The 27,410-nt window shown below is 41.7% G+C and overlaps 1 protein-coding gene and 1 long non-coding RNA gene across 2 annotated transcripts in view; one reads left to right on the top strand and one right to left on the bottom strand.

Annotated features, from left to right (window-relative positions):
• Positions 1-7,534, top strand: part of ELAPOR1 (endosome-lysosome associated apoptosis and autophagy regulator 1) — a 344,279-nt gene extending 336,745 nt beyond the window's left edge. The window contains exon 22 of the mRNA XM_069238875.1: positions 233-7,534. Within this exon, the coding sequence (XP_069094976.1) occupies positions 233-301 (69 nt within the window). The 3' untranslated portion in view covers positions 302-7,534. The remainder of the gene's footprint in view (positions 1-232) is intronic.
• The window catches only part of LOC138300041 (uncharacterized), a 195,289-nt gene that overhangs the window by 142,934 nt on the left and 24,945 nt on the right, over positions 1-27,410 (bottom strand). The gene's annotated exons all lie outside the window — the stretch shown is intronic.

Consider the following 27,410-nt stretch of genomic DNA (forward strand, 5'->3'; position numbering starts at 1 on the left):
TTTGAGCGATTTACCCTGTCTACCATGTCCAGGCTCTGCAAACCTCAAGCATCTTATGACAATACCTTTTTTTTAATTGCTTGATTCTACGCAGAAAATGCAAAATGACTAAGTTAATAATTTATTGGATTTAGCGAGATTGGGATTTTAACTATTTTCTGTGCAGTTCAAGTTCTGAATCTCAATGAAACGTGGCAATCAGTATTGACTGTATATTGGCTTTTCTTTCCAGAGGACATCAGATGGCTTTGATTCAGTTCCCTTGAAGAGCTCCTCTGCAATTACAGACATGGATCTCTGAAGAACTTCTTTCATCGCCAAAACATATACTTAGGAAATGCGTGCAGAGAGCCTTGCTGCAGAAACATGCAGCACCCTTCACATTCAGCCAAATCTTCAACACCTTCCCTGCAGCAATCATTCCACTTTGGCAGGGATTTTGCTCCATCACTGCAGCGACGTCTGCTGCTTGAAAAGTGTATTATGTGGCCTTAATGGACAAACCTCTCACCAGAGATTTTTCCTCTTGATGTACTTATTTATTTTTTACACCGAATATGGCAACACTAGTGAATCTATCAAATACAAAGATCCATTTTACCAAGGAGTCGTACAATGTTTCCTTTCTTGATCTAGCTTGAACGTGGGTTAAAGTGGATATGATGAGTATTTGCTAGTCTGTGGCACACGGCCATCCTCTTAGCAACAGTAAAGAGGTGTAGAAGAAACAGGTAGGATGTGAGAAGGCTTGGCGTACATTCCTCATTTGTTTCTCTGCCTCTCTACTGTTCCAGAAAGGCTTGACAGAATTCAACATTGTGCACTGGTTGCTACAGCCGCCTCCAAGAGGTGGAACTTTCGCTTTGCAAAAAGTGCCTGTACTGACATTTTCCTCACACTGTCTTTAGACCATAACCAAAAGTCATTGTTGCTTTTGTAATAGCATCTAGTTTGAATTGAGGCTGTGCAGCAGGAATCCAGTCTCAGACTTTTGTTTGTGACTGTGCACTTGTGTCATCGGGTCACCATGTTTTGGGTGCTCTGCATTCCTGTTGCACGTAATATTATAAAGTGAGTAGGTCCAGTTAGCAAGACTACAACTTCCAAATTTCATTAGTTTGTTAAGTGAAATACCAGAACTGCAAACATAATGTCCTGATGACATTGAGTGAATTGGAAACAGTAATCAGAGGCCTCCTGCTCACATGAGGAATAGAGTATGGTAAAGTAGGAGACAGGATCGGCCATGATTTATTCAGTGCTAAACCTGTAATAGTGTTTGTGTGGTAGCCCTTTGTGTCATTAGTTAGTGTGAATACTTATTTCTTTGGGGTTACAACTGTAGTACTTATATGTGCCTATTTACATAGTCATTGTATTCAGAAATGAATCCCGTATTGCTTAATAGGTTGCCTTCAAGGTTTTATTTTTTAACAGGTGTATATATATCATGTGTCTCCTTTAATTTAGCCCTGATCACCCTCTAAGATTAGTATAATGTTGAACCTCTTGGTCGAACTACAGGGAGCAAGCGCTTTCTGAAGTTGTATGCCACAAGCTGAACAATACTGTTTCTTGTAAGTTGATGGCTAAAGTTAATTGTTCCTGCTTCCACTGAGGATCATGCTAACATGCTAATCTTAGAGCTCCTTCATGTGTAGGATGTCCAGCTTGCCCTACACAGGTAGGATGCAGGGATCAAAGTAGGTGACGACTTGCACTGGAGAATCTAGTTCGCACTAAAAGAACTCTGTGTAAGCATCTGGGTTCCTGAAAGACACAGGTCCTTTTCTCCTTCACCGAGGCCAGATATGACATTTTATGTTATCTCCCTTTGAGCTGCAACTTCAGTGAGGCCAGACACTTTCTGTCCCTTCTCCACCTCCCTAGTGAGATAGTATCCCACTCTTCTAAACCTTGAACTTGAAAAGCCTACCTCCATCATTGGGTCCCCATCCCAGATTTGTAACACATTACCTTCAAAATATATAGCACGCTTTGTGCTGCGTATGACTATGTGGAGTTTATGGTGAGGAAGAGGTATTTTTAGTCTAACAAGTGTGGGCTAGGAATTATAAAGCATGATACCTTTGCTTAAATTAGCCCCGGCCAATAAAATCTCATAACTTCTTACCATCACATATTGAGTTTACATAAATCAGCTTCTATGATTACAATGTAAGTGCCACTTCTTTTTCATGTTTCCCATAGGACTGGATTAGAAATTATTGTTTATAAACGTGGGTGTGTGGTTTTTACCTAAATCTACTGCACTTTTGCCTTAAGTTTTGCAAGTTTGAGTATTTACCAGGGAATAACATAGCTAGGTTTGCACCTTCGGACATATCCACCAGTAATAATATTAAGTGGCATGGCAGTGGTCAGGCTATATAAATGAATGTTTATAGTCATATGAATGCAGATTTATATATGAATGCTTTAAAATGTACTCATATCGCGAAGTGAGTATTACAAAATTCAGATTGCAAGGCATGTCAAATAATTGTGAAATTATATTTGACAATAAATTTTGAAATGAGGGGAAATAGAAAATTCTTCCACCAAAAAGTTTCCTTCATAATTTGGTCTTATTTAATGCAACCCATCTTTTAATGGACAAAGTGAGTAAATAGGATAGTTGTTTTCTTTTACGAAGATGGGGAATGAGATAAATGAAACAGGCCACCCAGCATAAAAAGCATGTACACATCCCAATCTTACATTACCAACAATAAGGGTTCTGGAATATCTCTTTGTCTCATACATTTTGGTTGTGGCATCACTCACCAAAAGGTCTTTTTAATGTCTTACTCAGCCCATATCAGCCCGCGAATGTATAGTTTAATAGAATAATAATTGTATTTTAATTTCAATACTGCTGATGAGGGAAGACACAAATATTTGCAACACAACAGATTGAGGTTGTTCTGGACAGTCGATATAAAACAGAAAGTACAATAAATTAGGTTAATCCAAAAATAAATCGACCATGATTTAGACTGGAATCATGCGGCATAAATTTACAGACAATTTCTACAAGTACAGTTCAAGAAAACAAACACCTCTTCATTGTCTAAAGTTTTGCGTGATACATAACTTCTATCTCCTTGGGGCTTTCAATTAATCAACAACAGTTCACATTATCCTTCTTGCCGATCTAGGAGGACATGATACTCACTTTCTCGAGAAATGTCGGTTCAACCTGACTACCCAAAATGCTTGCAGATGTCCTTAATAATCCTGAAATACTCAAACAGTTTGAGCTGTCTGCTTCAATAGATAGTTCCTGAAACACAAGGGGCTACATCCCCTATGGTCCAGAGGAAGACATAGCAAACTACTGAAAATTACTCAAACATTTGATACGTATCGATTTATAGATGTTGTATGAAATGATACTCTTGACAGTAAAAACATATTTTGATTAACCTGTTCTTGTTGGAAATGCCTCCCATTTTAAATACTATACTTCTACATTATGCCTCTGCACTTTTTTGTATACCATTCCCTCTTTAGCCTATTCCGAACATTTGTTGTTTTTCTTTGTTGTTCTTTTTGAATATTCTGATATAAATTGTTTTTCATTTTTCACCCACTGTTCATAATTATCTCAGCTTGTTGTTTTTGCCCATATCAGCAGCATTTTTTAAAATAGAAAATAAAAACACTCTTGATTATGTTACATAGTATATAGCAGATTCCTTCCCCAACGTTCTTCTAGAGAGGTTTTTGCATTTTACAGAATCAAGTTGTCAAGCATGTGGCTTAACTATGTTTTATTTAAAAAAAATCTGTATTGTGGGAGATGTATTGTTCAACCGTCCCTCTTTTCAGTATACAGTAAAGGATCAAACCTACCATATAAAGCATTATTACCCTCACTCTTTGTGGGTTAGTGGGTGGTTGGATCACATATATTGAGAACATACCAGGGCAGAGAATCAGTTGGTAAAACTGTATAGATGTATATGTCCATCAGATTTTCCTGATACATAACTGCCCTAGCTCTAATGCCCTTTCAGACACTCTAGGTATTTTAAGAATTCTTCGACTTGCCTAAAGGTCTCTTCCTCTCTCTTGAATGGTGGGTGGCATCTGTGCATCATTATCTTGAACGTGATAATAACCCTGAGTTTATAACCCGAATCACCTTCAGGTGCAGTTTCTGATGTTTGACAAATTCAGGACTAAATTTTGTCTGACTGCAATGGAGCTATCTAATGTGGTATCATGTGTCACCAAGATGAGTCTTCTTCTGTTTAAGAAGCAGGCTTAACTCGGCATCCCCTAAAAGTTTAGCCACCTTTTGAAATTGTTTTTTAACCTGCTTTTGCAAAATTCACAGTGTTCCATAATTAGCTTTTTTGCCACATCTCCTCATTGAAATTTCACATTTATGCTCCAATATAATCAATGTCTCTTAGGCACTAGGGATATAAATGTCGTTAAGAAAATAGCTGAATTTAAAAATGCATATTTGATAAAAATTATTGATAACTGAATTCCTTAATTTTTTTCCAAAACTACCTCACAATAAGCTTTCGTCAGGGTTAACACAATGGAAAGGTGTTAAAGGCTGGGTCTAAATTTCTTACCAAGTCTCATCCATGCCACCATCAGACCAAAGATATCTGGTGACGTGAGCAGTAGATATCACCCCTTATTGGATACCTTAAAATTGTATTTGCTAGTTATCTTCCAGGCTTTCTCACCCTCTTGAAAACAGCCTATGACATTTTGTTTTAAATGGAATTGTGTGAACGTTACCCATTTGGAACAACAATGTCCCTCATCTAAATTTCCAGATGTTGGCCGTGACGTCAGGATTTGAGACATCCCTCAGAAATCACTGAACACTGCTGTGCTTCATAATAATAGCTTATGTACATTTTGATTACTTTATTGAAGCATGGTTAAATAACTGCTTTTGTTATTTAATAACTTTTTTTTCTTTACCATCACTCTCAGTTGGTGTTAGTTTTTTCATCCACCTCTTATACGTTACGTGTAAGATTACAGTGTCAGTGCAGGTTCGTATTTATATTGATTGAAGAACTGGTAGGTATTCTAATACAGTGGTTCCCAACCTGTGGTCCGGGGACCCCTGGGGGTCAGCGAAGCCTTCTCAGGGGGACCGCAAGAGCTTAGAAAATTAAAAAAATATTAACAAATATTGACAAATTAGGACCCCAGCTTCCAGGAATGACTCAGACGGGGGTCCCCGGGTTCCTATGATGATTCAGTGGGGGTCCCTAGGTTCCATTAATGTTAAAGTGGGGGTCCACAGAAATCAAAAGGTTGGGAACCACTGTTCTAATAGATGTCACAGGAACTCCATTGTTCTGTTCCCGGTCTTTTATTTAACATATCAGTGCATTCTGAGAGTTTTAATGTTAGTTTTCAGTTGCTGAAACAATAGGAGTACCACACCTGATAATCATATTTAAACTACAATTAATATTGGATACTTGGACTCCCATTGGATTTTGGTAACCTTATCTCCTGAAATTACTTGGACTTCAAACATTGTCCCTTTACTTCACATACAATGAAATAAATGCTGCTGATATGGGCACTTGAGAACATTTACAAATGTTGGTGGCAACATAGTGGTCGGTTGATAAAAGGCTGAAGAAACTGAACTATAGATTTATGTGGTGAGACATGGGCATGGTAAGCCAGATATGGATGCAGACGTTGTGTTACACATTATCTATAATAATACGTATGTGTATACTGTCATATCTTTCAACACATTATTGTTTTACATTATTGTCCTTTCCGACTTCCGGTAAAGGGCTACATGATCCCGGGCACGGATAACCAGACTGGAACCCCTCTGATCCTCAGTCTACAGCCAGTTGTTTTACTGTTGCACTATCATCTGCAAAGTAAATAATAGATATGTTAATGTCTCTGCTCCCAATTAGTGTTGTTTTTGTATAGTTCATTTAAGTGGCCACTGCTCCTACTCATCATATCTTGACCACCAACAATGCTCAGCTCTATAACCCCCCACCCATGAGTGTTGTCTGTACATATTGTGTATTTCTACCTATTTATGCAGGATCCTGTGTATGTTGAATTAGCTAGCTCTCTTTTCCTAGCTCGGCTCAGAGTATATTTTGAAAAAGTACCTGCGAAATAAGGGGTTGTGCCCAAGAGTCTGCCAAAAAGTGTGAATTTAGCTCAGCCTTTCATAATGAGCCTTGAGACTGTGAGTCTTTTAGTATATGCCATCCTGAGATGCACAATTACAGGGTACGAGTAGAGCAGATGTGACAATCCGCAACAAATCAAGTTTTCAAAGGAGGATCATATGCAGTGTTTGTTTACTTTTTGTGCATCACCCTCCATCCTTGAGGATCCTGTTGTAGCACGACTTTTCAGTTCCACCAAAAGAGGTAAATTAAGTTGTTCCACTCCCCAGGGATGGTGTTATCTTGGTAAAGAAGGCCCACTTTGCAGAGAGGTGTCTAAAGTCACAGAGCAGGATGGTTCTATAAAAGCACACTGTGAATAAAGAAGCGTATTATGAGTAAAGAGGGATGCAAACTACCACACAATGTTTTAGTGCTGGTACCAAAAACAGAATCTAAAAAACGCACATCTCGTGCTGCTTCTTTAGTGTAACATGACATCAAATAGACGCTAGGAGCATTTTTTTGGGAAAAAAAAAATCAAAGAGGGAGAGTGCCTGGTGGATAGAAGTTGCTCTTTCTCAGTCTCTTTTGTGGTCCAATAAAGGGGCTGAGGGCCACATGTAGCAAAGGCTTTTACCCATTTTGTGTCTATGGGAAAATGTGTTCGTACATATGGCCCTCAGGCTTCTACTTCTCTCGGTCAACCTCTTAATTGGGTTGACACTTTCTGGTTAAACTACACCAAGAATATTATATTGAGGTTTTTAATCCCCCTTACACACTACCTGCCCAATTTGACTCACTAGCCAACGCAAACGTTTTTCCCCACTGTGAGCACAACATACAGCATTGTGATAGGTGGGCCCTTTAAACTAAATAGAGAGGTACGAACCCGAGCTGTTGAGGTAAATGTCAGAAAGGTGGCACCTCTGTTGACCATTCCTCTCTCTCTTTCTAATTCCTGCCTCCCCCACCTCAGAAATAGAGAGCAATCATACACTTTAGGAAGAGCACATATTGTGATTCATGAAGGAACTTGCAATGTCTTTAAAACCACTCTACTGGTTAATACAGATTGGTAGAGCTGCTGCCATCGTTAGCGCTTGCAGTGTTGCATTGAGTGTACAAAAAGTGTTGTATTTATGTGAAACTGCAAAAATGTTTGAAATAATGTTTTAATTTCATTTTTACACGTGTACATTGAAGATGAAGCGGATATATTTATAGAAATTGAAACTTGTGATACACTTTTTTCTAGTCAGATGTGGGGAAACAACATGAACATGAATTTTGCCAAATGATTTTTACACAGTTTGCTAAGACAATATAGTTTGTAATGGAAGGGGGGTTGTGCTTACTTTTTGATTAAATAAAATATGCTTTTTGGTTGACATTTTCAGTTGTGTCTGGTATATTTCCTATTTCCAGAATATGTGTGTGCGTTTTACTTTCTTTGGTGTTGCTGCCATGGTACTTTTTGAAACTGTGGTCAGATATTTTATTGTTATTCCATTAGTGGGGCAATCCGGTACAGTATGCTTTACAGTACAATTTGCTTTACTTCAACATTATCAGTGTCATATGCTGATGGCACACAACTCATCCTCTCCCTTACCGACACAACCGCACAGCCAGAGCAAACTTTGCCAACTGCATGACCAATGTTGCTGCTTGGTTGAAGAACAAATGCCTACAGCTCAACACAGACAAAACTGAAGTCCTTATCTTCTGCAACAACCACTCCCCCTGGGATGCCTGTTGGCGGGCCTCTGAACTTGGCCCCCGCCCACTTCTATGGACCATGTTAAGAACCCTGGGATCATCCTGGACACCAACCTCTCAAGAGCAAACAGATCAATGCTGTCGCCTTATCATGCTTCCATATCCTGCGGATGTTACACAGGATTTTCAAGTGGATCCTACTCACCCATGCTTGCAAAGCTCTCTACAACACCGGCCCAGCATACATCAGCCACCGCCTCAACTTCTACCAACCCATCAAACACCTTTGATATGCATCCCAGGCAAGAGCACATCTCCCTCCCAACAGGCCGGCCATACTCAGCACCTGGATACCGTCACAGGGGATTAGTCGCGTCTACATATCCACAAAGCATAATATACATTGTGCATTTACCTTAAACGGTCATGCATGCCAAAGTGAATACCAATGTAAGTTGCACTGATCATATTTCATGTAAATTGAATCCCCTCTTCCCCCCTCTAATTGGCTGATCCGAGAAGAAGTAAGACTATGGCTATTGTTGTAGGCAATACAATAAAAGAGGGGCTTCCAGCCAGGTTGGGGGAGTAGCGTGGCCTCTCTACCCAATTGACAGCCAACCCACCACCCCCACTGTCAGCCAGCACCTCAGTCTTTCAGCATGTGCTATCCTGAGATGTACATGTAGAATGATACACTAAGGAACACTGAAGAAATCCTTGGCAGACGAGGTTAAGTCGTTCTTCAAGAAAGAGGTTTATTAAGGATCCACGGCAGGCATACACACGACTGAACAGGATGAAGGTCAATCAGCAACTGCCCACAACCAGGAATCCAGAACCTCAGAAGAAACATTCTACTAACGTAACGGTGTGGAACTAACTTATTTAAATAACAATAAGTAAGTGGAGAATGAACCAGGTAAGAACAAATAAGCATAGGTAAGTCAAATAAATGAGACACATAGTAAGCAGAGGCAACTACAAGTAAAACCTAGATACATATGCTACATCATCTTCCTCCTCCCCAAAACGAAAGAAAACAAAAACTTAGATACATATGCTCAAAATACATACGCTAATATAAACAATAATCATTGTATTTCGAAGGGAGTTTAACAATCCTATGACTGCGTGTACATGATAAAGCTGGGTCAATCGACGAGGAAAGGTCAGGAACATCCACTCTTTCCGGATGATATGGAATGCTTGCTTGACCCCTGGAATTACTTTGCGTGAGGTTCGACATTTTGTCTTCACTATTGGTAGGTCGGTCGATAAATGTGGCACTAGAACTGGTCTCCTCCTGACGTCCGGCATAGACCTGTTTGAAAATGTCAGCTTGTGAAGTAGAAATTGGAATAATAGAGTTTTTATTCCACCACCCCTTACCTTCCAGTAATACAGCAGATTTAGAAACTCTTAAAACCTTTACGGGTAAGGAATATGCCGAAACTCCCTTGGGTACTTTACAAGGCTTCTTAATCAGGACCCAGTCATTCACATTAACAATCACCTCACTCACATTTTTACGAGAATCATAATCGCGTTTTTGAACGAATTGTTTCTCAGAGACTTTCTGTTTCAACTATTTAACATCCACCTTCACGTCCTTATGAGAGGGGGCCATCCATGAAGGTGTTAACTTAGATCTAGATTCCCTCCCTCTGAGCAACACAAAGGGCGAAAAACCTGTAGTGGAATGTGGCGTATTGAGATAAGCCCACAATTTTTCATTTAAAAATTCTTTCACATTGCAATTGGTAGCAACAGCCGTTTGAACCCCTTCTTTGAAAATACGATTATCTCTCTCCACCAGTCCATTGGAAGAAGGACTGTACAGAGCTACACATGAATGTTTAACATCGTACTTGAATAAGAAGTTTTCTATCTTGCTGGAAATGAATTGAACCCCATTGTCAGTAACAATGTTGGACGGTGGGCCTTCTAAGTAAAACAGAGATGACAGAAATGAAATAACAGATTCCGTGTCAGTATGTTCCACAAAGTCGTAATATATCCATTTTGAAAAGTAATCAATGGCAACAATCATGTACCTCATGTTTCTAGGCAGGATGGTAAAAGGGCCAGAGAAATCTACAGCAATACTTTCCCAAGCACCATTGGGAAACGGAATATTATGCAACGGTTTAACGTGGCACTTCCAATGTTTGTCAGAAACCACACAAAAGGTACACTGGTCCACAAAATCCGACACTTGTTTATCCAGGCATGGCCACCAGAATTTTTCTTTTAACCTTCTGCAAGTGGCTGATATGCCTAGGTGTCCTTCATGAGCAGCCTTTATAAGCAAGGGCCTTAAATCAAAGGGAGGAATGTAGAGAGGACCTCTCATGCACACACCGTTCTCACTCGATAACTCAGCAGCTAGCTGACGATAAGTGTTGAGTTCCCCGCAGAATTTCTGATTCTTGGGCCAACCATGAATAATATGAAACATCACTTCTGAGAGAACTGAATCTCTTGACATCGCAGAAATCCAATCTTGCTCAGAAAATAAACCTTCAGAAGTTGAAACTACATCCAACGCACCAATCACACACTCTGTATCCTCCTGTTCAGTATCAGTTAGAGGTAAAGGCAACCTAGAAAGGCAATCCGCCCTAACATTATTCCCTCCAGGAAGATATTTCACTTCTAGATTGAATTCTTGTAACTTGGACAACAGTCTTACCAACCTTGAAGAGGCTTTACCTAATCCATTCTCATCCATCAAAAATACCAGTGGCTTGTGATCCGTGTAGAGTGTACAGGCCATACCCCAAATATAGGTCTTAAACTTATGTACTGCCCAGACACAGGCTAAGGCCTCTCTCTCAATGGTGCTGTAATTGACTTCAGTATCTGAGAGGGATCTCGACGCAAATGCAATTGTGTGTTCACGACCACCCACCCATTGGCCAAATACCGCCCCCAAACTCTTCATGCTAGCATCCACCGCTACAAAAGATTTAGCAGATGGGATAAATGGCTTCAAGGCCGGAGCAGACAATACGAGTTTTTTAATGGCGTTAAATGCCCCCATCACTTGTTCATCCCATTCAAACTTACTACCCTTCTTCAACAGATTTCTAAGGGGTTGTACTATCATCGCATAACCATCAACGAACCTAGAGTAATATTCGCATAGGCCCAAAAATGAACGAAGCTCATTTTTGTTTGATGGGCAGGGCGCATTAGAGATGGCATCCAGGTTTCCTTGTTTAGGCTTAATGCCATCAGCAGAAATAGAATGACCTAAGTACTCTACCCTCTGGACCAAAAACTTACATTTCTCCTTTTTAATTGTGATACCATAGTCTCTGAGAATAGAAAACACTTTGTCTAACAAAATGTAATCTTCTTCCATGTCTTTAGTGTGGATTAAGATGTCGTCCTGAAAGGCACATACACTGTCAAAATCACCAAATAAAGAATCCATTAATTTCTGGAAAACGCTCGCTGCAGAGGCTAGTCCGAAAGGAAGTCTGAGATACTTGTATGCCCCAAAAGGAGTCACGAAAGTAGTAAGTTCTTGAGAATCTACACCAAGAGCAATCTGATGATATGCAGAGTGCAAGTCAATGGTGGAGAAACATTTTGAAGTGCCCAAACTAGCAATCATCTCTTGTATACGAGGAAGAGGATGGCAATCAACAATTATGTTTTTATTAAGTGATCTTAGGTCCACACATAATCTCAAGTCCCCATTTTTTTTTTTAGTAAGAACAATGGGCGAAACCCATTCAGAAGAGTCTGTAGGGGTTATAATACCGTCAACAACCAGTTTATCCAAAAGATCTTTGAGTTGCCCTTTTACAGTGATAGGAATGGGTCTTACTTTATGAGCCACAGGAATAACTCCATTCTTGAGTCTGATGCAGTGTTCAAAACCTTTCACTACACCAATTTCATCAGCAAACACTTCAGGGTATTTCATTGTAAAAGAGTCTGAGATGTTGGTAGCAGGTAAGCTAATTTTTGACACTTCTAGGGGCATTTCTCCTAAGACTATCGGATTGTCAAAACCAGGACGTAGTATAATGCCTAGCTTCGCAAGATCTTTCCACCCTATTATATCTCTGCCATCCACTGCTACATAAATTTTTGTCACTGTGCTCCTACCCAAAATAGATAAAGTAGATGAAGAATACCCTAAAAGTTCAATGTCATGGTCCCCAAAGGCTTTGGGACTAATATCAGCATCAATCAAAACCTTAAAAGAGGGCCAGAACCTGCGGTAAGTAATCTCTGCAATAATAGTGATGGGTGAACCGGAATCAGCCATGACCGAAATTTCAACAGAATCAATGACTGCCTGACATACAGGCCCCTTAATACTCCTAACTGTGGTAACATCCACTGTTAGAACAACATTAGAAAAGTTAGTAGTACAGTCATTCACTCCTTCATCCGCCTGTTCACTTTTGGAGTACACATTACTAACTCTCACTCTCATACTATTGCTAGTGTGGGGTTTGTAAAAACGGTTAGGCTGCCTGCAAACAACCTGAAAATGGCCAAGTTTCTGACATTTCAAGCATTTCTTGCCCAATGCTGGGCACAACTGGTTGTTTCCCAAGTGATTGCATGAGCCACAGCGGAAACACAGCGGTATACTCTTGTTAAATTTTGTGTTTCTTTCCTTATTATAATTGACCTCGGAGTCTCCTAGTTGATTGACTCCCAGACCTTCTATGTGTCCAGACACTACTTTAGAGGTAACAATGGATCTCTCGACAGCTTTAGCTATGTCTAGTGTTTCCTCTAAAGTAGGGTTACGACATGCTAACAAATGTTCTTGAATTTTTTTTTTAATAACAATGGAACACAAACTGATACCTAATATGCATGTCGACTTGAGCACCAAAATCACATCTCGCAGCTAACACACGCAAATTAGCCACAAACTCATCCACTGACTCATCCACAGCTTGCTTGTGCATAGCAAAATTGAATCTCTCCAATAATACATTGTACTCATCTGAGAACTGCTTCCCAATCCTCTCTTGTGCTTCAATATAAACATTCCACATTACGTTATCACCACCGCTTTCATCAGGTGGACACATTATAGGCAGGTTGTCAAAAACACGCTGCCCGGCCACACCTAAGTGATTAAACAGTAGGGCTAACTTCCTTGAGGGAGAAAAGTCATTGGCATCAATTGCCACTAAGTAATTTTCAAAAATTCTAATCCATTCCCTCCACTTAATGTCCGGTTTACCAGTTTTGGCTAAAAAAGGTGGAGGTTGTACTACCAGGTTACTAGAAGCCATGAAGAGATAACAAACAGTTTTTGAAAATATAGATTACATGTATTTGTCCCGTTGATGAAATGTCAATGTTCCTATTAAAAGGTTGATTAAAAGTAGAGGAAAAACTGTGTCCGTTTTTGTTTTTTTTTTAAACTAATTACGGTGCGTGCGACTTGACAGATTGACTTCTTTCAGAAGCGTAGAAATGCATACACGCGTCCGTGTAACTTGACAGGTTTGACTTCTTTTGCAAGCGTAGAAATGCACATACGCGTCCGTAAAAATTTGACTCTCGATGTTTTTTTGTGTTTTTTTTTAAAGTGCAGCTGTACGCACATGCGTCAGTTTCCTAGGCGACAACGTCTCTAGCGCGTCTGTATCCTAGGCGACTGCGTCGATAACAGCGCGCGTCCTGAGTTCCTTCAGCACAGCACGGGATGGCTGTCAGAGCTCGAGACACACAGCGCGCTGTGACTTGAAACACCACAAGTCTCAACAGCACAAGGAAAAGTAAGCACCGGAATTGAACAGCAAAGTACACAAGGAGTGCGATGCGCGCACGTTACCAGTGTGAATATTTGGCTGTGTGCCGGTCGGTGGATCCCTCGAGAAGGTATAGGCTCCGAAATAAAACTGCTCCGTAGTTTTTTCCTTAAACGCAATGTATCTTGAAATCTTCTATCGCCCCACTCCTGGTACCAAATATGTAGAATGATACACTAAGGAACACTGAAGAAATCCTTGGCAGACGAGGTTAAGTCGTTCTTCAAGAATGAGGTTTATTAAGGAACCACGGCAGGCATACACACTACTGAACAGGATGAAGGTCAATCAGCAACTGCCCACAACCAGGAATCTAGAACCTCAGAAGAAAGGTTCTACTAACGTAACTGTGTGGAACTAACTAATTTAAATAACAATAAGTAAGTGGAGAATGAACCAGGTAAGAACAAATAAGCATAGGTAAGTCAAATAAATGAGACACATAGTAAGCAGAGGCAACTACAAGTAAAACCTAGATACATATGCTACAGTACAATTTCAGGGGATGAATTAATCAGATATGACAGTGAGCAACAAATCAAGTTTTCAAAGGGGAAATCAGATGAAATAGTCCTTTAGGTTTTTGCACTGTACCTCACCCTCCATTTGGGGATCCGTTAACAGCAGGATTCAGTTCCTCCCAAAGAGATAAATGAAGTCGTTTCACACCCTAGAAGTGGGCCCATCTTGTTGAAGAAGTCCCATGTTGCAGACAATTATCTCATGTCACAGAGCAGGATGGTTCTATGAAACCACTCTGTGAATAAATAACCACATGATAAATAAAGAGGGATGTAATGTACCACACAATGTTTTAGTGCTGTTACCAAAAAAACAAAAGCTAAAAAAAAACACAGTTCATGCTCTTTCTTCTGTGTACCATGGCATCATATGGACGATAGGAGCATTTTTTGGAAGATAAATCAAGGTGCTTTACCACACATTATTATTATTTGCTTTGATAGCCGAGAAGCTTGATAGAGAGCCTATTCAAGACCTTGCAAATAAATATGGATGAGCGATAAATTCTGCTTCACAGGCTGGCTTGGCAGAATTGTGCCACTCCCTGTTACACTTGTAAATTGGAGTTCCGGCACGTGGCAAAGTTTTTTCTTGTGTGCGGCTTGCCAACTGTAAGGTGGTGAGAGTGATCAAGAATAGGAGTCCCCTAGTATGATTTTAGGGTGAAAAACCCAACATGGGCGGTCGCAACCATTCACAGTGAGAAATCTGCTGCTCGAATAGAAAATCTGCTTGAGCAGCAGCTAAAAGAACTCAAGAAGCAGCACACTCTGGTGCCATTTACAATGCTTTTTTTAGCACGGAATAAGCTCCTGGTGCTAACAATCTCTGCAAGATCTCAGAGAGCTTTTATGTAACTCCAAGGAATTCCACAGAGTGAAACACTGCGAGTTCCACTCACCCCTACAAATAAATTGCATTGTTGCAACCTAGCAAGGCCACTGTTCCAAACATTCAAAGAGCAGGTGAGGTCAGAAAATGTGTTTTGATTAACATTGATAAGAGGATTTCACCATTTTCAAATGGATTTCCCACCATCCACTACCACTCCCATTACCACACCAGCACCCCACTGTTCATTATCACCACAATGCAACACCAGTACTGCACATCCCCCACTCACCACCTCGCTACATGCTACCTCGCCACATGGCAGTACTGCCGCCTCTCACCAGCAGACTGCCATGACGCAACCATATATCCCCCATTCTACCACCCCTCACCATGTTCATTCACATAGTTTCTGTACAAAGAACATTCACAACAACCTGGCATCATCAAGAAAAGTTCTGCCAGGGAAATAAAGATGACACAGTTACATGAAAACTAAATGTTTTTTTATTTCTCTCATATCTTGGTTTTCTTCTTTCTCAACATAGAATTGGCAACATAAAAAACGCTTCTCCACAAAACAATTGTTACTTTTTTTGCAGCCCCAGTACAAACATCCTTCTACACTCTGAAGACCTGCCTCACTTGGTGCTTTCCTCTATTTGAGGCTTGGCTCTTCTAGTCTCCACTTCATGAAAGAGCACTTTTGTCTACAATTGTCTAAAAATATAAAACATTTCCTCCTTTTAAAATGAATGCCATTGATGATAAACATCAAGCAACACATTGTTGCAATGGAAGGTTCAAGGTGGAGGACCATCATAAACCCCACATGTCATGTCTACGAAACTACCATTCATTATGTATCTGCCCTTTCTGTGCTAGGATTTGGCTTTGGCTGCTGGGAAACCATCTCCTGTCTATACTAATGACTTGACCTGTACCAATGGAGCCACAATGTTTGGGATCTATCAATATCCTTGAATTGTCAAAGCCTATTAATAACAGTATGATTGTTGCCACTCCATTCCAAGAACCTCACACAACCATTAATTAAGATGGCCACCTTGGAAAGAAAATCTGTTTGCAATATTTGAAGTTCATCAAATTATCTTTCTGCCTTTGCTCTGCTCTTGGTTTGTGACATCTTCATGTAAAAGAAGTGTCAAATCTATTAGGTTTCACCATATATTATACGTTTTCCTTCATGCTTTAATTCCTTCACTTGTCCCTCCAGCGTTGCTTTCCAGGATATAAGTGGTCAGATAAACTACCCTGAATGTCATCATTACATTCATCAAGCTTCCTTTGGTCTGTCACTACCAATTTCTCCTCTTTCTATATTGGATACAGGATCATGTCCAGTGTCATAAAGGCAGGTGGAATATGCTCCAGATTTTTTGCCTCCCCGATATGCTCTGGCCACATTACTGGCACAAGCCCTCCCTTACCAGACGCTAGTTCTGTTAGACATGTTAACACTAAAATTGGTTATCTAAAGCCAAACACTTCAACAATGCCTGCCCTACTCCCAAGCATTCACCAAGTGACTGCCGATGAGGTAAATCAAGCTAAATCAGCAGGACACTAGTATTATTCCTCAGCACACAATTCCAAACACTGTAGGTTAGAGCCAGGTCCTTTTTATCTGGATGCTGAGTGTGAAAAACAGGGCTGATTGCAGAGGCCCCCTAACGTTTTGCCCCCATTTTTCACTTTTTGCTGGAGTTTTCCCAACTCTGATGGTGCCCTGGGTACTGTTAAATAGTCCCAAGGCCTGTGCTCTGTATAAAATGAGTATGCAAATTAGGCTAATTATAATTGGCTATGTCAACCTACCTATAAGTCCATAGTATATGGTAGGGCATGTAGGGTTAGGGACCCTAGCATAGGTACTGCACCCATAGGTGCACTGCTGAGGTGCCCAGGGTCATTTTAAAGGCAGGCGTGTCTTGCTGGCTGCTTTTAAACCAATGTTATATGCAACTTCGACTTTGGAATTAAAAGTACTTCCAAAGTCTTAAAGTACCTTATTTTTACATATAAGTCACCCCTATGGTGTGCCCTATGTGCCCCTAGAGTTGGGTACCATGTAAGCAGGGACCTTATAAAATCGTTTTATAAACCCTAGTGAGGTAAAATAGCCACATTTGTTTTCCCTCATTGTAGTGAATTTCCTCCATAGGCTAAAATAAGGAGACTTTATTTTAATTAAACAAAGTCCCCTTAAGTGTCAGATACATCAAGTTTGGTATCAAATCAATTGTTATAATAAATCCCACAACTTACAATTGTTGGATTTAATATAACTAGTTCAGGTAAAAAGTTTTTTTAAAGTCTACCTGAAAGTTGCCAACTTCAGCTCTGTAGTGCCCTTCTCTGATTGGCCAGCCTCTGACAGCCTGGCCTGGCTGCCTTGATGAGGTGTGAAGTGGCCTGGGCTGAACACAAAGAGATGTGCTTGGGGGAGGAGACCTACCTCAGCAGATGGGGAAGCTGGAAGGGGTAGGGCTGCCAAACTGGTCTTCAAAGGCAGGGAAGGACATTTGGAGGAGCCCAGCACCTCCCTCACCTCCTGAACCCCAGACAATTAGGTGCCCTCCTGATTAGATTAGTGTGTGTTTAAGATTTTTAGCCACACCAGTGGGTGCGCTCAGCCAGATGTAACCTCCAAAAATCAGTTTCAGCCATGATGGATTTTTGAAGAATGTTGCACCCTGGGATTGATTTTTGTCACACTTCCCAGGAAGTGGTCATCACAGGGGGAAGGACCCTCCAGATGACTGGAGAACCAGGACCCCACTGTTTTTCACCCAGGAACAAGGATAACACTGGGAGATCGGCACCCACACCTCAGATCCCTACCAGATCCCTACAAGGAAGAACAACAGAAGAAGGACTGCCCTGCTGGACCCCTGACCTGCACCTGGACACTGCACTCTGGAGGACTGCACCCGCTGCACACTTGGGCTTCACCACAAGAAGGACTTTGCCTGGCTTCAATTGGTTCAAGGAGGGACTCCCTGTTTGCTACAGATGAAAAACTGCTAACCAGAGTCCCCTGCACCAACTCCTGAAGAAACTGACCAGCTGACCACTGCCCAGCGGCCAATTTGGAGTTTGCGCCAGGTGCATTCTGGAAGTTGTAGTCTGCACCCTCAAGGAGCACCTCAGAGCTTCTGGAACCTTGGGGAGAGCTGTGGACACCAAAGGAACCTTAAAAGAACATCTTGGAGAAGATCCAGAAGTTTGGATAAGTTTGTAGAACTTTTGGAAAAAAGCTCCATAAAGGGACAAACCTGCCACGGCAACTCTAGCCGGCTTGCCTCAACCTCGACCTGGCCTGACTTGCAGGTTCGTACCACTGCAGAAAAAGTGACTACGTTCGAACGAAGAAAGTTGACCGGGACCTCCCAGGCAGTGTATCCGAAGAGGGCTCTAGGGATGTCGGATCAAGATTCAGGTTCGGCCCGGTCGAAGGAATTTCATCTCGAAAAATCGTGTAAGTCCGAACGTAGAAATCTTGACTGAGGGCTCCGCGATGCGTATCTGAGGAAGGGCTCCAGAAGGTTGGATCAGACTGGCGACTTTGTGCCGCTGAAGGAAGTCTTAAAGAAAATGACTAAGTCTGAAGGTAAACTTTTGGCCGAGGCCTACCGCTTGCTGTAGCCGAGCAGAGCTCCATTGCAGTCGGTTTAAACTTTGACTTTGCTAGAAAACAATAATTCTTTAAAAATTCATATCTCCAGTTCCCCTTATCTGATTTTATTTGTTTTGGTGTAATTTTAAAGATAAAAATATGATCTCTTTTTATAAATTAGTGTTGGATTTGTATTGTGTTGTGTTGTTTTACTTATTTACTGTTTTATGATTTTTAAATCCTTTACACTCTAGTCTCCTAACTTAAGCCTTGTTGCTCATTGCAAAGCTAGCAAGGGTTGAGCTGGGTTTAATTTATTGTGACCTAACTGGACCTAAGTGGAGGTTAGTGGCCTATTGAAAAGTGTAGGTACTTACTTGCCCTTACCATTGGTCCATTTTCCAACACTGAGGATTAAGTTTGTACTGTACACCAAACTAAACAGTTGGGTGCTTCTGTGACAAGGCTTTTGCTTCCTATTGTTATGACAAAGCCATGTGTGACTCACTTCTTATTGCTCCGCCCAGGACAGCAATGTTAGGGCTGTTTTCCGAGGTTGACTTACTGAGGTCTTACAAATTATCTCATAATTAGGATGTGCTGCCACAATAGTTTACTACTTGATTTGTGTGCACTTTTTGCATCTCTTGTGAAGGTGTTATGATCTGTGTGCTTGCTAATTTCTATATGCTCCTTGCACCCCCACAATGCTAACTTTGACCTTGTGGGTTATCATCACAGAACTTTCAGGAAGGGTTTCTAGTATGTGCAGATGTGGGATGTGTGTACTACTTCCAGAATGTCGCTGAGATATAGTGCTAGTGTCAGTGTTGTCATGTTCCTTTATGGTGTGCTCACAGAGGTGTAGTGTTTAGTTGTCTACATGTGTCTTTACTTGTGGTCTGTAACTTAGTTCCTACAATAGCATAATGAAGATTCTGTGAGTTCTTGCCGGTTGTGTGGCTTTCTCTCCTCTGTACTGTCCTCCACTGATCCACTTTGATCAGAAAGGTTCGACCAGCCATCAATTGAAGGAGATGCCCTGGAATTTGAGTCTGAGTATATGCGCCAAGGAAGGTGTAGACATTTGCTAGCTCTCTAACGGAGATGGATTTCCCATATGAAACTGCCATTTCTTACCCCTGTGTGTTGGTGAATGCATGTCAATATGGGATGAGGTGTTACTGTTTATCAGTAAGGTGGGTTAATGTTTGGTGCAATGTGGCCATGGTTGTATGCAGTTTACAGGTGTTCTGAAGTATGAAATTGTTTCTTTCATAGATTAGTTTCATACATTAGTGGTGTGGTTTAAAGGTGGAATTCCATACTGTGTGGTTGCGTAGAATTATGCTGTGGTGAAGTCCTGTGTTAGGTGGGATGAGTATTGTTGTTTGTGTGGTGGTTCTGTAACTTTTAGTTGTGCAGCAATTTGTTGTGTGGTCATTAAATTGTGTGTCCTATTTGGTATGGAGGCAACTTGTTGTACTCTAGTGTCTTGTAGTGTCACCATATATGATTACATTACTCCCCGTATCTGACATTAGAAAATATTAGACCTAGGAACAAAACATTATCCCCAGAGTCTGACATTTCATAATATTTGACCTCTGTATATTGGTTTTTGTTTTCTACTTCTTTATATTAGATACCTTCCTGTAGGATTGGTGCACTGCTAGCTCTACCACTATTCTGTTTTTGATATACCTCAATAGAGTGGTTGACGAGTTCAAGATGGTGACCGCCGTTCTTGGTTCTCTGGGCACTTTTTTGTTGACCTCCATTCGTCCACCTTTTTATTTAAATTGCACTGGTGTTTAATACTTGCTGTTCTGGCGTCTTGAATGGCGTTACCACTGGCGTTCACTACGTGCAGCAGCAGATATGACATTTTTATGGCCCCTGATGATTTTTCTTTAAGCACAATATACTATGAGATTATACCCATGGTTTACTTGATTTTCTTATGTTCTAACAGAAATTGGGGAAATTTATCATGGCTGTCCCCCATGCCTTCCATTTTGACTTTACTTCCTGGAGCTTTCGTATGTGACAAACAGGTACACTAAATGACACTTTTCTCACTGGGTTCTTGTCCCACTTAACTTACATCTATGACCACAACTCTATTTCAGGACCGGAGCCTCAGATGAGGCTATCTCCTTCTTTACTGACCAAAAAACAGCAGCCAATGAAAATACAGAAAAAACATTAACTATACATCCCATGATGCTCAGTCTAGTGTCACATGGCCCAAACACCTCCCGTGCCCTCTGTCCATATAAGCTATGACCTTCCATGTCACTTCCTCTTTCTTTGCTGCTCCGCAGCAGATAATTGACATTAATATTTCCCTGATTTTCTTGTTGTATTATATGCATTTTGCTATTGTTATTTGAAAAATTTCTATAGCGACGCGATTTCGCGCGCTTCATTGCTTTGTTTAAACGCCTTAGGCGTTCTACCTTGTTTTTCGGCTTTGGACATTACTTTACTTTTAGCCCCTGTGGAGCGGGAGCAATCTACACAACGCTCGTGTAGTCCTCTTTTTATTTTTACTAATAGCGTTTCGCACGCTCGCATCGAGCCGATCTAGTCAGTTTCAGTTTCCTGACAGATCGGCTTGATAGCGGACGCGTAGGAAAGCTGTGCCCCGAGTTTCTCTTCCCATTTTGAAGATTATTTGGCTCTCTGATGCCCAGCTTATACTCCTCATAGAGCTTGGGCTGTAAAACATTTGAGGTTACTACCTAGAGTGCCTTCACCAGGCTGCTCCCTCCACGTTCTATTGGGCTCATAGTGCCTGGCAGGGGTTTTTGCACTCCCCCTAATCAATATTTTCTATCTTTTGAATTAAACTTGATGGCTCATTGGAGCGAAAATGAAGCAGGGTTCTACCCTGAGGAGCTGGGTAATCAGCTCGAGGTTAACCTCGTTGAAGCCCTCGACAATAGGGTCCAACAATCTGTCAACGACGCACTGGTGAAAGCTTTAGGCCCCTTCTCAGGGCAACTCATTGACTACGCTAGATCCCAGGGTTGGATTCACGTACAACAACCTTCTCTAAATGAGAAAGAGTCGAAAGGCAATTCAAAATCTAAAGACCTAGTAGGAAGTGAGGAGACTTCTGGTGGTATACATGAAAACGCATTTAATAAATTATGTAAAAAACATGCTTCTGAGCACAACTACAGCTCTAACAAAGACATGATTGCTTCCCAATCCTCTAATGATTCTGATTCCTCTTCCTCGCAAACTGATGACCCTGATACTCCAGGTCCCAGTAAAAAGCCTAAAACTCAGGCACCAACTCCTAGAGTCCTAGATTTCGACCCGACGGAGATTGTCCACCCAAGAGCCTACAATTGGACTCCCTCTTCAGAGGTGGCGCAGTATGTCCACGACAATATCAGGAAGAATTTCAGTAAGGAGGTTCGGTCACGCCTTAGAGCTGAATGCCCCATACCGGACTTCGACCAGAAGGTTACAGACACCCCAGACATAGACCCTACGATGGTCACATTTATGAAGAAGTTCGGTAAAGACCCTAAGAAGGGTCTAGATAGATCCTGCTGCTTATGCCATGACAAATTACTTGACACCACAGGTCCCCTGACAAAGATCCTGGATATGGCATTTCTGGCCAAATAATTGGGTACTCCTGTGGACACGGATGTCCTGATTGGTTGGGCCCAGAGGTCCCTGTGTTTTTTAGGCAATGCAAATTGCGCTATATCATCAGAACGACGAAAGTCGATCCTTATGAGGATTTATCCTAAGTTAACGGATCTTGCCAGATCTGAAGGGGTCCTTCTGCAGACGGCCTTCTGTTCGGTTCATCCTTTATCAAGGAATTAGCCAAATTCTGCTCCACCTTTTCATCCCTGGATAAAGCGCAAATGTCGCTTAAAAAAGTGTTTAAAAGAAGCCTTTTTGCCAGGGCCGGACGTTTCGGAGGACGCATGCCCGGCCGAGGATCCTTCCAAAGTCCTCAAAACTACTATCCAAGAGGAAGAGGAGGTTGGTATAATGACCAAACGGACACCACCTTCTACCCCACTCGCAATAGAGGAGGCCGTCCCAGATATCGTAGAGGTCCCTGTAGAGGCCAACAAGGAGCCATCCAGGAAGCCAGTTATTCAGGTGAACATTATTCATTATTCTCAGGTGCATCTTGGGGGCAGAGTGGGGCTGTTTTTGGAAAACTGGAAAAATATTTCAGGGGATCCCTGGATTCTGCAAACAGTTTCAGGGTTTCATCTGGAATTCATCGGGACTCCGATTCAACTAACCCACCCAACTCATATGTCTTGTTCCCTCGCAGATCAGACCTTTATAGACATAGAAGTTCAGGCTTTGTTAGACAAGGGTGCAGTGAGTTTCTCTTCCCCCCATCCTTCAGTATTCCTCAGCCCCATATTTGTCGTAGACAAAAAAGGCAGAAGCCATCATCTAGTATTTAATCTAAAGGATTTAAACTACTGGATATTATACAGACACTTCAAGATGGAAGGAATCCACATGTTGAGAGATATCCTGTAAGAAGGAGATTGGATGGTCCGTCTAGATCTGAAAGATGCTTATCTTTCGGTCCCTATTCATCCCCCTCACAGGCGGTTCCTATAGTTCCTTCGGAAGGGACGTTGCCTAGAATTCAATGCACTTCCCTTTGGTCTCTCGTCAGCTCCCTGGTGCTTCACAAAACTGTTGAGTCCAGTGATGGAATGGCTGAGGACCAAGGGAGTCCGCTTGATAATATATTTGGATGACATTCTGTTGATGGCGCAGAACCCTCAAACACTCAGGGCTCATCTGGAATGGACCATCAGTATTCTGCAGAATTTGGGTTTCCTTATCAATGTGCAGAAGTCATTATTGGAACCCTCCCAAGTGATAGACTTCCTGCGGTTCAAGACAGATTCTGTCCGCTCACTACTGATTCTTCAGTCTCAGAAGATTCGGAGTATCAATAGAGAACTGAGGTCTGCTCTATCCAATCATATGATATCATTGAGGAACATTGCCAGAATGGTGGGCCTTTTGGCCTCTTCGATTCAGGCAATCTTCCCAGCCCCCCTACATTATCGAGCCTTACAAAGACTCAAGATCAGGCATTTACAACAGGGCCTGAGCTACTCGGAGATGATCCCTCTGACCAACAAAGTAAAAGCAGAGATTCGTTGGTGGCTTCAACACATGGAAGCTTGGAACGGCAGAGCGATATTCGGTTCCCTTCCGGAAATAGTGATCGAATCCGACTCCAGCCGTTGAGGGTGGGGAGCTTGCTGCAGCTCCTTAGTAACCAGTGGTTGTTGGTCGACTTGGGAACAGACTCTGCATATCAATTGTCTAGAGCTTCTAGCAGGCTCATTTGCCATAAGGAGTCTTTCCCCTCAGAAAACGGATTGCTGTATACTGTTGAGAATGGACAACATCTCAGCAGTGAAGTACGTCAACAAGTTAGGGGGGACGAAATCTAGAATCCTGGCAGAGATAGCCAAGGAATTCTGGCATTATTGTCTCAATCATCGTCTGATTGTCCTGGCAGAATATCTCCCAGGCGATCAGAACACAATAGCGGACTGGAACTCCAGATATTTAACGGATTCCAGCGACTGGAGGCTGGATCCAGTCATTTTCTTGCAGATAATCAAGGTGTGGGGCCCATGAGAAGTGGATGTATTTGCCTCTCGGCTCAACACCCAGACCCCGAAGTTCTTCAGTTAGCGACTGGATCCTCTGGCGCTGGCGACAGATGCCTTCCTTCAGGACTGGTCAAGATTTCGGGGGTTTGCATTTCCTCCATTTCTAATGCTCCCCAGAGTTCTCTCTCAGATAAGGCGCCAGAAAGCAGATATCATTTTAGTAACTCCCTTTTGGAGAGCCCAGCCTTGGTTCCCTCTTGCTCTACAGTTAGCTTGTGCTCCCCCGCTTCTCATTCCTCCACGCCCAGATCTTCTCTTGAATCTGGAGAACCATCAACATCCAATGATCGTTTCAGGAAAGCTTACATTGATGGCTTGGAGGGTTTCAGGTCTAGATGGAATGCCCCAGGAATTTCGCAACAAGCTGCTGATTTCATCAAGCAAGCTTGGGCGGCAGGCACTCATAAAAGATACGCCTCTGCATGGTGCAAATGGAGTGGTTGGTGTGATAGACGGAGTATTAATCCTGTGGAGTCAGGTGTTGAAATGATTGTAAACTTTTTGGCAGAATTAGCAGGTTCAGGTTTAGCCTATAGATCAATCAATAATTTTAGATCGGCAATTTCAGCGGGTCATGTTCATGTTGAGGGCAAGCCTGTTGGGGAACACCCTCTTATTTGCAAGTTACTTAGAGGTATTCGCTTATCTAATCCCCTCAAACCAGATATGCAGTGTTATGGGACGTGAACATCATTTTGAGATTTTTAGATTCTTGGCCATCTAATAGATATCTGTCTCGTAAGCAGATTACTGCACAATTGGCAATGTTATTATGCTTGATCTCTTGTAAGAGAGTCTCAGATGTCAAAGCCTTGGACTTGGCTGGTAGGGTTTACACTCCTGAAGGGGTTACGTTTACAATTACCAGTCGGACAAAAACTAATTGCAGTTCAGTATCATACCCAATGTTTCTGGATAATTCCAAACTCTGTGTAGTTCAATGTTTGAAGGAATATGAGGTGGTTACAGACGAATTCAGACAAGATTCTAATGGTCAGTTGCTTATTTCTTTACAAAAGCCTTTCAATCCAGTCTCAGTAGCAACACTAACTCGATGGATTAAATGGTTAATGGGTGAAGCAGGGATAGATACCAACCAATTTGGTGCACATTCAGTTAGAGAGGCTATGGCCTCCAAGACGAATGCATTAGGTTCTCGTCTGGCGGACATTATGAAGGCAGCTGATTGGTCTTCTGAGTCCACATTTCGGAAATGTTATCATAAACCTGTGGTAGATGTTGCTTCTGTAGTTATTAGTCAGCTTTAAACGAGCATAATCTGAGCCTCCAGTCCTGAAATAGAATAAATAAATTTCTAGCTTACGCGTCAAGAATTTTCAATTCTATTAAGGACACGGAGCCGAGGATTATCCCTTCCATTGAAATAGTACTAATCGAGTTAAAAAATGTTTTCTTAAGATCTTTGTTGTATGTCAATGTTATATTTACCCGCCCTGAGATTCTGTATGGTCTTAAAGTATTTTGATATAATATACTACGAGATATTACCTTTGATTTTTGTATATTTCCCTAGGTTCTGATCAGAAGTCTACATGAAGTACTTGTGATAGTCCTGGGATAGCATAATTATGTGGATCTGTTATCCGGTTCAGTTTAAAGGACTTGGGGCCAGATGTAGCAAAGTATTTGCACGTCGCAAACGGCGAAAATCGCCGTTTGCGAGGTGCAAATGCCTCTTTGCTATGCAGAAATGCATATTGCGAGTTGGTACCGACTCGCAATATGCATTTCTGACTCGCAAATAGGAAGGGGTGTTCCCTTCCTATTTGCGAGTCTGAGTGGTATGCAATACCATTTGCGACCGCGTACGCGGTCGCAAATGGCATCGCAGTTACCATCCACTTCAAGTGGATGGTAACCCACTCGCAAATTGGAAGGGGTCCCCATGGGACCCCTTCCAGTTTGTGACTGGACCCACAATATTTTTTCAGGGCAGGGAGTGGTCCAACGGACCACTCCCTGCCCTGAAAAAATACCGAAACTAAAGGTTTCGGTTTTTTTTAAAGTGCAGCTCGTTTTCCTGTAAGGAAAACGGGCTACACTTAAAAAAAAAAAACTGCTTTATTTAAAAGCAGTCACGAACATGGAGGTCTGCTGACGACAGCAGGCCTCCATGTTTGCGAGTGCCTATACTCGCTATGGGGCCGCAATTTGCGACCCACCTCATGAATATTCATGAGGTGGCTCATTGCGACCCCATAGCGAGTTGCAGTCGGTGTCTGAGACACCGTACTGCATACCAATTTGCGAGGTGCAAAGTGCGAGTCGCATGGACTCGCACTTTGCACCTCGCAAATTTTAAATTTGCTACATCTGGCCCTTGGTTCCAGTTGAGCAAGAGTCGAGTTACACTTTTGAGTCTGAGGACCGAGAGCTGTTCGTCTATGTAAGAAGTTTCGTTTCAGAAGTTCTAACTTGTCAGGTTTGGACAAAGAAAGAGGAAGTGACATGGAAGGTCATAGCTTATATGGACAGAGGGCACGGGAGGTGATTGGGCCATGTGACACTAGACTGAGCATCATGGGATGTGTAGTTAATGTTTTTTCTGTATTTTCATTGGCTGCTGTTTTTCGGTCAGTAAAGAAGGAGATAGCATAATCCTCGCCTCCGTGTCCTTAATAGAATTGAAAATTCTTGACGCGTAAGCTAGAAAATGTTTTATTTGACGAGAAGTTTTTATATTTTTTACCCTCGTCCTGTTCTTGATTGTCTCTTTTTAGATTTGACTCATCCGTAGGAGTCTGTACCCTGCTCTCTCCGTAGACTATGTTACTGATCCTCCCATTATCCTAAGCTTTTTTCATCACAATTATATTGAATGCTTACTGGCATCAGACATTTAGATAATCATATGTGTAGTACTACGTTGTTACTTCTTATTTTCTCTATCACGGGTGTTTCGGTTGATGAATAATTTGGTTTGACACATTTGTTTACACTCTTTTTTTGTTATTGCACTTTGTGTCTGGTTGTGTCTTCTAGGTCTCTTGTACCAATCTTTGTAGTGAGCATTCATTTCTGAACACTG

Source organism: Pleurodeles waltl, chromosome 6, assembly GCF_031143425.1.
Source record: "Pleurodeles waltl isolate 20211129_DDA chromosome 6, aPleWal1.hap1.20221129, whole genome shotgun sequence".
In the NCBI taxonomy this organism is placed as follows: domain Eukaryota; kingdom Metazoa; phylum Chordata; class Amphibia; order Caudata; family Salamandridae; genus Pleurodeles; species Pleurodeles waltl.